A 13,840-nucleotide genomic window follows, 5' to 3' on the forward strand; every position below is an offset into this window, starting at 1 on the left:
CTGTCCCCCAAATGTATTCTTTTAATGTACTTAATCGATAAGGCCCCCTACAGCAGTACTCCCAACTTACGTTTCTGCCTTTATTTTCTACTTTTCTTCCTTTGTATATACCCTCTGCAATGGTCATACTGTACTTACTTCCTTCATGCTATTTCTTTATTCCTGAATTCTTTGACCTTCCCTTCCAGTCCTTTTCTAATAAGACTTCTTCAAATGCTAACTGTTCCCAGAAGTTTTTCCTGAATAACTTGCCAAAAATGTTATTTTTATAAATTATCTTCTCGATGAACCTGTGCCTCTCTTAGGACACAATTACCATATTTTATTCAATATGTACTGTGTTTTTCTCGTGCCATTCCCCCCTTTTTCCTCCATTTAAATTCTGAACTTCCTGAGGGCAGAAACTTTTGCAGTTTCTACAAAGTTGCTTTGGATATAATAGTCCATAAATATTTGCCTAATTAAACAACAAGTTAAAACAAGCTTGATGTGATATTTTCATAAAGTTAGAAAATGGTACATTTACAGAATAAATTACAACACTAGATCTTAAGAACTTAAATGAGCCTTGTGTCAATTGTAGAATAAACTGTCAAATCAGAAAACATGGCTTTATTAGATTTTTTGTGCATTTTTTCATAGTTCACCTTCAGTCTCAGTTTTTATAACTAAGGTCGACTACTTACATATATCTTATCACATATGGAATCTGTATCTTCTTAGTATAGTATTGGTGTTTATGTTCATTTTCTTCATTATTAGATGTTCCTCTTATGTACTTACTTTTAGCAAAGCACAAGTAACGTGCTGATAATGTTCTATTTGCATGTCTAAATTCCCTCAGGTATCAATTACTACTTATCATCGAGTTTGTGTAGGTTGTTGTTTATCCATAAATGTTTATTGGATGAGAAAATGGCAAACTTGTTCTTTTTTTTTTTAATGTTTTATTTATTTATTTTTAATTTTTTTTTTAATGTTTATTTTTGACAGAGAGAGAGAGACAGAGCATGAGCGGGGGAGGGGCAGAGAGAGAGGGAGACACAGAATCCGAAGCAGGATCCAGGCTCTGAGCTGTCAGCACAGAGCCCAACGCGGGGCTCGAACTCACAGACCGTGAGATCATGACCTGAGCTGAAGTCGGATGCTCAACGGACTGAGCCACCCAGGCGCCCCTGTTTTATTTATTTTTGAGAGAGAGAGAGAGAGAGACAGAGCGTGAGCAGGGGAGGGGTAGAGAGAGAGGGAAAAACAGAATCCAAAGCAGGCTCCAGGCTCTGAGCTGTCACGGTAGAGCCTGATGTGGGGCTCGAACCCATGAACCATGAGATCATGACCTGAGCCGAAGTCAGATGCTTAACTGTCTGAGCCACCCAGGTGCCCCCAAACTTGGTTTCTTAATTAAAATGTCTACTTCTCCCATATTTTTGCTAAGCTTCAGGTTATATAAATGTAGAAAACACTCTGCTTTAGCATAATTTACCATCATGTACAAAATTGCAAAGACTGTACCAGTTCTTTCCTGTATGGACTGTTTTGTTACTGCTCTGATATATATTTATTTCCAGAGCAGTTGCCTAAAAATTCTTTAACTGTTTTTTTAAGAACAAATGTTTTTTTAAGAACTGTTTTTTAAGAACAAATAGTAAATCTGTATAAATTAATAATGTTTTATATTTAGTTATATTTAAGTTCACTGTTATCACAGTAAATAGAACTATATGAACTAATGTCATATCTGTCAACATTCAGTTGGGCAGTAGATTTTTATAGTTCTGGGTTCTGAACTCTTGAAATAATACATTCTCATTATTTAAGAAGTTAATCCTAAGATGCATATTTTTTTCCCCTTTTAATATCTCTGAAATTGGGATGTGTCTCAGTCAGTATTTCCCAGGTGGCTGTCATGGAGTCGTTGTCTGTGTGTACACAAAGTTAGTCATGGTTCTTTATCTTGCCATCGCTTCAGTTGGGCTACGTTCAATAGTACCACATGTGTTTGTTATTTAAAATATCTTTACAAATATACTCTGTTTTTCAGTATTTAACCAAAAAGGCATTGATTACGTAGAGAGGCACAGAAACAGAGTAGCAGAGCATAAATTTAATATTAGTGAAGCAAATATTTGTTGAAGAAATGACAGCAATTCCACATTTACTTACAGAGCAACAATCAAGTGCTTTATGGACCAAGCAGAGTACCTCAAGGCAGAAGAAATTGTCAGATCCTTTGGAATAAGACTAAGTCTAAAAACCTTTAAAAAGGTCATTTCGTTCATTATAAAATAAAAATGTGAAGTGGTATAGTGCCATAGTTTAATTGACGGCATTTTTTTTTCTTCATGTTATATCAGGTAATGATGTATCTCATATTTGATGATGTATTGGATTTGGTAACTTTCATTGTATCTCATTTTATGTTCCTCTTGATAATCATACATCCATATAAAAGCATAAGACATGGATTTCCTGATTAATGACTTAGGTATACATAAAAGTTCCCTAGTCTGGAGTCTGAAGCTGAAAATAAGATATGCTCCAGAGAAGTGATTTAACCTACCTTATATTTTTCTAATGGCTTTGTTCATTGCAGACCACATAGCCCTTCATCTGTTCCATCTCACAATTATAAAATCAAGAAAAATAATTTTTTTCTGTATTTCACTTCTAAAATCATATATTTGTTAAAGCACTTGGATACCATTGTGCTTAACAATGAGTCAATTTCTAATTACAATTAATATAGACTTTGGTAGGTTTTACTTTTCAGAATTTTTCAAAAGTATTTCTACATTAAAATAGCGAACATTTATTTAGGAAATTTGTATTTCCTAATATGGACCTCCCAAAATAGAAGTTCTGGAAAAGTTTCTTAGGCCTTTGCTAATTTTTTTTTTAAGTTTCTTTCTTTTTTTGAGAGAGACAGAGATAGCGCAAGTAAGGGAGGGGCAGAGAGAGAGAGGTGAGAGAGAGAATCCCAAGCGGCCTCCGCACTGCCAGTGGGGCTTGAACCCATGAAGCCATGCGATCATGATCTGAGCCGAGAGCAAGAGTTGGACACTTAACCAACTGAGCCGCCCAGGCGCCCCTGGCCTTTACTAATTTTTAAATAAACTAATATGTAGAGGAGCAGGAACCTCCATTTGTGGTTCTCTGTGCAAGACAGTAGGGCAGAGCTATAAATTGCCTTTATGAAAAAATGTTTGGAATAATACAGGCCTAGAAGAAAATTAGCTAGCCATTTCATGTTAATGAGTAACCCATTAGATCCTTTCCACACAGAAGTAGCGTGTATGTGTGTGTATATATATACATATATTTACATAAATGTAATCATTTTTTCCTCTTAAGACTATCATAAGACTAATTTATTACTTAGCTCAAGCTGCTACTGTTTATTTTTGCCTTAGTTTGATTGTCACCACACATTTATTTGCACAGTTTAGTAAGTAAGCAATATTTGTATTCCAAATGATCTACTGGGACAAGGGGGGAGACTTAGGGACAGAGTAATGAATATGACTATTAACAGGAAGGTGCTTGCTTTTGCTACATGGATATCTAAATCAGTTGGTTCTTAGGAAGGCTCATCTTCCATGGGGGTGGGCAAGGGGACCATGGTAGCAATATGTGGGAACATCCCCAACCTATCACCTGTCTGCATGGTCTGTCAACTGACCAGATAGCTAACTCATCTCATTTGGGCCAATCTGAGAAGGTCTGATGTCAGCTATCTTAACATTGCTTTCAAGTGTAATACATACATTTTTTATGCATGCCAGGGCTGCTAGGGAGTGATGCTAGGGAGTGATGGCCATTTCATGGTCTACGTGAAAGTCTGACATACCATTCTCAAAGTTTACATTCTATCAAAATATATGAACTTCAAAATGAAAGTAATATGCATTATTACTTTTAAATGCATATAGTCATGTCCCATGCACCAGCATTTTTTTTTCCTTGTAAGGAATATTAATGAGCTTTTTGCAATGAATTATTCTATAAAAAATACTGTACACTGAGATTGTAGGTTTTTAAAATCATTTATAAACTTTGTAGAACTTTAATGAATACTCATCATTAAACTTTGATTGCTTTTTCTTATTTTCCTAGGATTCTGACACTTCATGACATGTCATTATCTAGAGCAATAATGAACATTGACCTGTTTCGGATTAGTTGATGACCTTTGGAAATGATCCAATAGTATCTACTACAGAGAAGCTGAATATACTTCATTTGGAGTGAACAGCTCAGATCGTCACTGGATTTTTCAAGATGACAGATCCAATGATGGACTTTTTTGATGATGCCAATCTTTTTGGTGAGACCTTAGAAGGTTTGTCAGATGATGCATTTGTACAGCCAGGACCTGTTTCACTAGTCGATGAATTGAACCTGGGTGCAGAATTTGAACCTTTGCACATAGACTCACTCAACCATGTTCAAGGTACTCCAACACATCAGAAGATAACTGATTATGAGCAGTTAAATCAGTTTGATTCAATGAAATTTCACCAGGTCAATCAGCCTTTTGGTAGCCCAGCTGAACACGTGTTATCTCCACACTCTCAATTTAATTGTTCTCCAATCCATCCCCAAAACCAACCCAATGGTTTGTTTCCAGATGTAGCAGATGGCAGTCCAATGTGGGGCCATCAGACAGCTACCAGCATTTCAAATCAAAATGGGTCTCCTTTCCACCAACAAGGACATTCTCACCCTATGCATCCAAATAAAAGCTTTGTGGTACACCATGACTTTGCCTTATTTCAGGCCAGTGAACAACAAACACAGTGCACTTCACTACGCTCACAGCAAAACAGAAACAGTCTTAACCCAGGGCAAAATTCTCTTAGCCAGTCTAAAAATTTTATGGATGTTAATGTTTCTGGTCCACACAGAGTCAGTGTTAGCCACCCATCACAAATTACGAATGCATCTACGTCGCAACAGTCTCTTTCAATGCAGCAATTTTCTCAAACATCAAATCCTTCAGTACACTTCCTCAAGTGTAGCAATCACCAAGAAGGGAATTTTAATGGACCTTCTCCAAATATGACTTCTTGTTCTGTCAGTAATTCACAGCAGTTTTCTTCACATTATTCCTTTTCCAGTAATCACGTCTCACCCAACAGTCTTCTGCAGTCCTCTGCTGTTCTTGCACCTAATCATACAAATCAGGCTTTATCAGATTTTACTGGAAGTAATTCCTTTTCACCTCATAGGGGAATCAAGCAAGACTCCACTCAGCATATGCTAAATCCCAATACATCGTTGAATTCAAGTAATTTCCAAATGTTGCATTCATCACATCCTCAGGGTAATTATAGCAATTCAAAATTATCTCCTGTGCACATGAACTTCCCAGATCCTGTTGACTCAGGAACTCAAATGGGCCATTTCAATGATCACGTAGAAACTAATGGCTTTTCATCTTTAGAAGAGAATTTACTTCATCAAGTAGAGTCTCAAACTGAGCCATTCACGGGACTTGACCCAGAAGACCTCCTGCAGGAGGGTCTCCTTCCCCAGTTTGATGAGGCAACATTTGGACAGGATCATTCAAGTCATGTTTTAGATCATGACATTGAACGGCAGTTTACTTCACATCTGGTAACTCGGCCTTCAGAGATGGCTCAAACTCAGTTGCACAGTCCAGCTCGCAGTTGGCATTCATCACTTTCGAATCATCAGCATTTACATGACAGAAATCGCCTATATTTACAGCGACAGGTTTGTAGCTCTTTTATTTTGATGATTTCGGGTAGGATGGACTTTTACTCATTGAGTTAATTTTATGTGAGACCTATCCATGGTTGCTCAAACTCAGTCATTCTATTATGTGAATATGCATATTTTGACATAGGTTTTGTTGCTTTAACGGACTTACATTTGGAAATTATTCATTGATGTGCTCAGAGCAATACGTTAACTTCTATATTTAGAAAATAGTCAGGTTTTAAGACCTTTTTGTAACTTTCAATTATAATTGCCTTTAATGAAACAATTTATTATCAAAAAGGAAAACTTAACCATAATTAGAAGGAAAACAGTAGACTGGGAACGTTTTATCGCAATGTTTATCATGTTAATACTCTTATAAAGGGCTCATATAAATTTATAAGCAAACTTTTAAGACCTCAGTTGATAACTGGATAAAGCATAGGAGCTGAAATTTCATAAAAAGGTAAGTTGAGCTAATAAAACATTCAGAATAATATACAACTTTAATAATTCAGTTTGCAGTGTGGTTTCATTTTTATGTATTAGAAAAAAAGTTAATGCTTAATGCTGGTGAATTTATGGTGAAATTGGAACTTATAGACCTTTGTCAACTGATACAGATATTTTGGAAAACAACTAGGTTGTATGTTTGAATATAAAAATACTTTATTACAATACCCCAAACGTGGCAAAAGTAATATACCCAAAGATATTTATCTCCTGCTAGCTATACAGGACAGTTGGAAGCATCATAGTTTATTATCATAGTGTATTAGGTGGACTATCACAAACATTAAAAAGACTTTGAAGACTAATACCGAATACCATGTTAATGATGTGGGAAAAGTATAATTCAAAATTAAGATCACAGTAAAGTGGTTAAGAGTACAGGCTCAGGTACCAAACTACCTGGGTTAGAATCTTAGCTACTGTTACATACTAGCTGTGTGACTTTTAGCTAATTATAGAATTTCTATGTGCCTCATTTGCTTTACCTTTCAAATGTGGAATAATAACAGGATCTACGTAGTAGAGCTTTGGTAAGGATTTAAAAAGTTATAATATGTAAAAGTACTTAGAACTATGCTTAGTATGTAGTAAGCACTTAATAAACATTTTTATAATTATGCTTTTTCTCATAGCAGTATGAAAATATGCATATGAAAAAAATATTAAAATAGATTCTTTCAGTCAGGGTAGTACAATTATACTTTCCTTTGTTTTCTATAGTTTTTGTCATGCTACCATGTTGCTTTTATAATAAAAAGGTATTTAATGTAATATTTTATCATTTGTCTGAAATCACGTTAAATTAAGGATTTCTAAAATGCTTTAGTTCCTTGGTTACCTGTGAGATTTGGTGGACAATGTAATATATCACAGTATTTAAAATTAAACATGTAGGGACCGTTCATTCCTTTCAGAGCTTTCAAGTGTTTAAAGAAGATAAAATCTTTATTTTTTTCCCTTAGCTTGATTTTATTTGTTTCAAGTGGTATTTTCAGTACATTTTTTTGAAATGTTTAGGTAGATTTTAACATATTTAAAAGGCACTCATAAACCCTCCCTTCTCTTTTGTAGCCTGAGTAGAATATTATGATTTTGCTCCCTCTACTGGAAGAGGACCAAGCATCCTCTTTAGAAGGACCCTGGGAAAAACCTCTACTGCTTGAACCTAGGGTCATCTGTCCACTTAATATGCAGATTTCTGACTAGTTGGACTAGTCCTGTTGTCTAGTGTATACTTGTCGTTATGAAGCCCAAAATTTATTTACTGTTTACTTTTATTTTTCTAGGGGCCTTGTCATCAATTTTTTTTTTTAATTCACGTATTTCTAAACATTTCTGTTGGCTTTAAAAGAAGTTATAGATCTGGAATGAATAAAGGGTAATTATAAGTAACTAAAGTAGTCCCTTTTGCTAGCATGTAGATAGTACTGTCTCAGAGAAATTTTTTTCAGACCCATTCAGACCCATCCTTTCATAAACCATCTTCCTCTACTGATACATTCATAAGGCTTTGTTTAAATCCATTCACCTTTTTGTTCCAGAGTTTTTGTTTTGCTAACATCTCATTCTTTATGTTAGGTGTTCAAAAACAGGTAAAAGGCAGTTGGTTTGGAATATTTTGTTGACTTATCAAAAAGCTGTTCTCAAGTTTCCTATTATTTCTTAGTGTTAATAATATTTGGGAGTTGTTGGTTGTGGGGGTGAAGACGAGGGATGGATTTGGTAGAGAAGGTGGAGGATGATTATGACTGAGTTTTATGAAATGTATATAGGTTTTATATGTACTGAATCATAGGTCACATATCCTAAATATGTGAAATTTGATTTAATATGTGTAATTTTAATAAATTTTGGTGGAGATTACAAGTTTTTTTGGCTATGTAATTTTCAGAATGTTCTGGATGGTTATGGTTACTACATAGAAAAATTGCTGTATTAATGAGTAGTTCTTCTTACGTTATTATGGTCTTTCCCCAGATTCTTTGGAAATAAATTTTTTTCTTTTAGATTTTTTTTAACTGTCTCTCTTAATTGCAGTAATTTAATTTCAGACTAAATTAGCATAGTTGAATGTATATAGACATTAGAGATTAAAAAATAATCTCTTATTTGGTATAACTTTTGGCTTATCCAAATCAAAAAAATGAGATTCATTTTATTATAGCCAAAACAAGATATTCTTTAACCTAATGTGTGAAAATTCATAATGGCACTCTATTCAGAATTCTAGAAAGCTTCAGTGAGAGTGTTGGATATGTAAAGAATACTTCTAAGCCTTGCTTTTTCTTATGTACCAACTGAGGTCAGGTGGTTGTGGATATAATTTCAAATATCTTGAAGTAAGTACTCTGAAGTCTGTGTCAGTCATTAAAAACAGTGAATATTGCTGGGAACATTTCTTATATAATTGACTCTAGAATTTTACCATGAGAAAAGAAAAAGGGTAAGAAGCTATAGCAAGTGTTCCTAAATGTAAGTACTCACTAAACATAAGGAAAATACTAGCTTATTTTCCTGTGTAATTTTTAGAGCATAGGAATTTCGAGAAAAAAATACTATAAACTTTTCATTGCTCTCTTATGACAGACACCTTCTGCTATTTTGTAACACAAAATCTTTCATTTTTGTCTTCTTTGTAAAGTAGAAATCACATTATGTGATCTCTCAATGTTTATAAATTCAATTTAATGTAAGTTTGATAGCCGTGTAAAATACGTGGGATAGCTGAAATAGCATTCAAAACAAAAAATATAATTTTAGGATGTACATAATTCCTTTTTGGTTTCATACTGTGATGAATTTATTACTTTATTTAGTACCTTGAATTTTTCATTTTCTTCCCAAGGATAGGGAAACTTACATTACCTATAGGTTTTTAAAGAAAGTAGAGAAACACCTGTTTGAATAGCCTATGTCAGACACATTTTAAGACAATGAATTTTTTTGTGATAAAAAATTTAATATGTGGTTTTTAAAAAAATTGGACCATATAGAAAACAAACAAGTTAAAAATAAGTTACTTGTGGGGCACCTGGGTGGCTCAGGCAGTTAACCGACTGACTTTGGCTCAAGTCGTGTTCTCACAGTTTGTGAGTTCAAGCCCCCATCGGGTTCTGTGCTGACAGCTCAGAGCCTGGAGCCTGCTTCAGATTCTGTGTCTCCCTCTCTCTCTCTGCCCCTCCCCTGCTCACACCACACACACACACACACACACACACACACACACACACACACACATTTTCTCTCTTTCTGCCCCCAAAATAAATAAACATTAAAAAAATTTTTTTTTAATGTTACTTGTAATACCACTACCAAAGATGCCATTGTTGACATTTTGCTGTATGAGTTTCCAGTGAGATCTGTTGTTTGTCTCATCCCTGTCCTTCACCTACATATTTTTGCATTTTTAAGAAATAAAGTTGAGGTCATTATAGTTCATGCTTTTTGGCAAGTGGCTCTTTTCACCTTCCAATTACTATGTTGCAGACATTTTTCAAGTTATTAACTGTTTTTCTGAAAATGATTTTGAATGGCTGAATAGTTTAACCATTACAAGATTGCTAAAGCACCACATAAAAAATAAGGTTATTATTGAGCACTGGAAAAATCTGGATCATGTTTAATTAAAATGTATTTATATTTTTGTTGCATATATTACCATTACAATTCAGTTTAAAATAGATGTGTAGCAATAGCAAATATTATAATGACTAACATGTAGAGTACCTACTTTGTGTTAAGCAGTATTCTGAATACTTTAGCATACATTAATACATGGATCCCTCACAACACTCCTTTTATTTGGATACAGTTATTTCCTTGAATTTCTGTGGGAGGAAACTGAAGTACAGAGAAATTAAATAGTATATACCCCAAGTGACACACACAGCTAGTGTGGAGATAGCCAGTGGCCAGACTGGATTCAAACCAAGTTTAAGCCCATTATATTGTTGTCTTACCCACTTTTACTTTCCTTCAAAGTATGTTAGCACATTGTAATATGTAACAATAATATACTAAATGATTTTTCCCTACTTATCCCCTCCCCCTTTCAAAAATCTACCCTACTGATGAGGCAGAAACTTGCTTTAGAATCTTTAAGTGGAAAAGAGCATGCATCTCATGTTTTCTGGCCATGTTGGCAAATAGTTTATCCATTACCAAAGGGAAAAACACTCCCAAAACAAAGAGAAGTAAACCAAAATAGCTATTGCTTCCAAGAGTGTTGAGACATTTTTAATAAAACTGTATAATAAGAAGGTAACAACAAATGCTCTAAAGATAAATGTGATCATTATCTTCAAGTGTTTAAAGAACGTTAGAGGTCAGAATTAGGCCTGCTAAGTGAAAGTCACAGAAAAGTGGATTATCATCTGATACTAAAGAAGAAGTTTGAAGTTCCTTTCAGTGAAAGCAGGTAAATAGAATGGCTCAGATGTGTCACAGAAAGAATTCCTATAGTGGGTGTAAGATGGACTAAATTGGTAGGTTCTTTTCAACTCTTAAGACTCTGCAGTTGTAATTTTGGGTTTCATTGCAGGACATATTCATATTGCCTGTTTAGCTCGTGAGTGGTGATTACAAATCATGAAGAAAGATAAAGAAATATGACAGGTTCTCCGCTATCCAACAATGTCAGGGAACTTATTAAACATGAGTAAATTTCCAGATAGTTAAAATGTATTCTATTAAGCATGAAAATCTTTAATTATATGGCACCCTCTCCCACCCCCAGAGGGCGATGACGATGGTGGTAGAATGCTTGGTTAGGAAAAGATGAAGAGAAAGAGAGTTTTATATGGAGGTCTTGTATGTTCAAATATGTAATGGTTATTTTTACACTTAAGTAAGGATCCCCACTTAAGTAAAAATCTGTTGGAACACATTTCTTAAGCAGAAACATAGCTAATTTTGTGTAGAAGGAAAGGTGTTTTTAAAAAAGAAGGGGGGGGTGCCTGGGTGGCTCAGTTGGTTGAGCGTCCAACCGACTCAGGTCATGATCTTGGGGTCTGTGAGTTCGAGTTCTGCGTCGGGCTCTGTGCTGACAGCTCAGAGCCTGGAGCCTGCTTCAGATTCTGTGTCTCCTTCTCTCTCTGCCCCTCCCCCGCTCATGCTCTGTCTCTCTCTCTCTCTCTGTCAAAAATAAACATTAAAAAAAACTAATAAACTATGTTTAAAAAGAATGGGAAAAAACCTATGTAAAACTAAAGGGATTTGCTATATGTTGTTATACTCAATTGAACTCAGAGGATCCCAAGCTCTTTGCTAGGTTTTTTTTTCTCCTAGTGGTAACTTTTCCTAAGTCAAAAAACCCAACATATATATATATGTGTGTGTGTGTACAATTAAAAAAAAACTTGTCACTCCACTTATACTCTGGACAAAAGGAAGAGAAAAAACTAAGAAGTTTTTAGATCGTCTCCTTGAAGTGATTAAAAATCTTATACCATCCTTCTGTTGATCAGTTTGCTTAAATCTTTATGCATTTGGTGTGGTATATTGCCTATAAGAAGTTTCAGAATTCCTATTGTCTAAGCCAGAACAAAAAATAGAAATTATGTATAGGAATTTCCCTTTTAGTTCCTTTTTTTTCCCTCAGTTAAAGTGGACTAGTTTTTGGCTTTGACATTTCTGTCATGTCTTCAGGATTAAAATATTCTATTTGAACGGAGAAATTCATGGAATATTAGCTAGTTCTAAAATACGATCTTAATAACTAAACTCTGTACTGTATTGTAGAAGAGTTGAGCTCTGCACAGCCTGCCAAGAATCAGAGTAACAGAAACTCCAGTCGTTAACAGTAGCTTTAAGGCCGTTGACCTCTAACATGCATACTTAAGGGTGAAAGGTGAACAGGAAGTGAATTCCAGGGGTGGGGAAGAGGCAGCAGTTGGTGAGAAATTTGTGGATTAGTGCAGTATGTGAAGAGCATGAGATCCAAGCCAAACTTCAAAGTAGGTCTAACAAAATTTTGTTGTGTTTAATTTTATTGATGAGGCGCACTTCCAGATAGCTTAGGACTACTCCGTCATTTACTTGTTGTTAATGTCTGAAATTGAAAACAATGTGATAGGGCTACTGAGCCATCCAACTTTATATCTATTATGATAACATGAATACACAGTTGTTTTGGAATACATCAGTGTGGGTGACCAGGTTTCTTCATTTGGGTAGTTGGGCTGAAATTATTTTAAATTAAGGAAATATTTTAATACAATGTAGTGTGGGTAATATAGGAAAAGGGATAGTAAGCACATAGTTGGGAAATGTGGACTGCAGTTTCAGTTACATAAAATCTGGTAATTTGCTATGCTCAACTGTGCAAATAATACCTTGCACATTTATGATGCAAGTAATACCTTACAGATTACGAAAGGACAGTCTTTAAAGCAAGATTTTTTCCTACGTGAATATGTGTTTGTGTACCTGAAAGCAGTACAAGTTTACATTGACCATTTCATGGAATTTCATAGGATTTTTGATCTGGACAAGATTTTCCTCCATTCTCAAATACGAAAAAAAAAAAAAAACAGTGGTAGCGAAGTCATAATTTGCTTGCTAACTAATTATCAGATTCCTTTTGTAGTTTAAACTCAGAAATGAAAGTGATACCATACGATCGTGAGACACTTAGGTTACTGTGTTGTGTTATAAAATACAAATATGACTGGTTGTCTCCAAATTGGGAGATAAGTTAACTTTTGGAGGGTTTTGTTTGTTAGGTGTATATAGCTTTTAATGTGTCATAAGGTTTTAACTATATCTTTAGTCTTTAAAGAAAACACCCTTATTATTTGTCAAATGTAGGTATAAGGTGTATATACTGAATTTTATATAACATCTGTGTTTTGGAAATGTTGCATTTTTAATGCTTTTATTCAAAATTTACTAGTTGTCCACCAGGTATATGAGATTATGCTGGGCAGTGAGGTTGCAAAAATGAAGGATCTGGTCCTTTGCCTTCGAAGAACTCAAATTGAAAAATCATACTTTCCCTCTGATCCCATTATAATTTCAGAGCTTGTTCTCTTTTCATTTCTGATTCAGTTTCGATTACAGTGGTTTCCAGTACTTTTCCTTAGCTGTCCAGCTGAGTGATTAGGAATGAGTGATTTACAAACCAAAAATTAATTTTTTTGACCTATCCTGTTTAAAGGAGGTATTGTAGTTTCTAGGTTGTCTCTTTGTTTCATGACTTTTTAGCGATCTCCCATTATGTGATTCTTCATATACATCTATTAATATATGAACATATATTATACAATTGTCTAAGGTCCAGTTGCTTTTGTGAATGGCAGAGCCAAGAAAGCAGGCCCTTTTCTTTTGAGCTTCTAATCTACTTTATTACAGACTATTACAAAACTCTTACAAAGCTGTGCTATGTACTCAACTTGAAATACTATTTTTTTGTGTGTCAAAAAAGAAATAGTGGGGCGCCTGGGTGGCTCCGTCAGTTAAGCACCCAACTCTTGATTTCGGCTCAGGTCGTGATCTCGCGGTTTGTGGGTTTGGGCGCCACATTGGGCTTCGTGCTGATGGTGCGAATCCTGCTTGGGATTCTGTCCACCGCTCTGTTTCTGCCCCTCCCCCTGCTTGCTCTCTA

At 35.0% G+C, this 13,840-nt stretch overlaps 1 protein-coding gene across 6 annotated transcripts in view; it reads left to right on the plus strand.

Moving 5' to 3' along the window:
- CHD9 (chromodomain helicase DNA binding protein 9) overlaps positions 1–13,840 on the plus strand; it is a 232,851-nt gene that overhangs the window by 73,880 nt on the left and 145,131 nt on the right. For 4 of the 6 annotated variants that reach the window (XM_042970466.1, XM_042970469.1, XM_042970468.1 and 1 more), the window contains exons 1-2: positions 1,924–2,354; positions 4,114–5,736. In XM_042970466.1, the coding sequence (XP_042826400.1) occupies positions 4,279–5,736 (1,458 nt within the window). In that variant the 5' untranslated portion in view covers positions 1,924–2,354; positions 4,114–4,278. Of the gene's footprint in view, positions 1–1,922; positions 2,355–4,113; positions 5,737–13,840 lie in introns of those variants that run through there. The other 2 variants (XM_042970472.1, XM_042970467.1) reach the window with 2 other exon arrangements.

Source organism: Panthera tigris, chromosome E2 (assembly GCF_018350195.1).
Source record: "Panthera tigris isolate Pti1 chromosome E2, P.tigris_Pti1_mat1.1, whole genome shotgun sequence".
In the NCBI taxonomy this organism is placed as follows: Eukaryota; Metazoa; Chordata; class Mammalia; order Carnivora; family Felidae; genus Panthera; species Panthera tigris.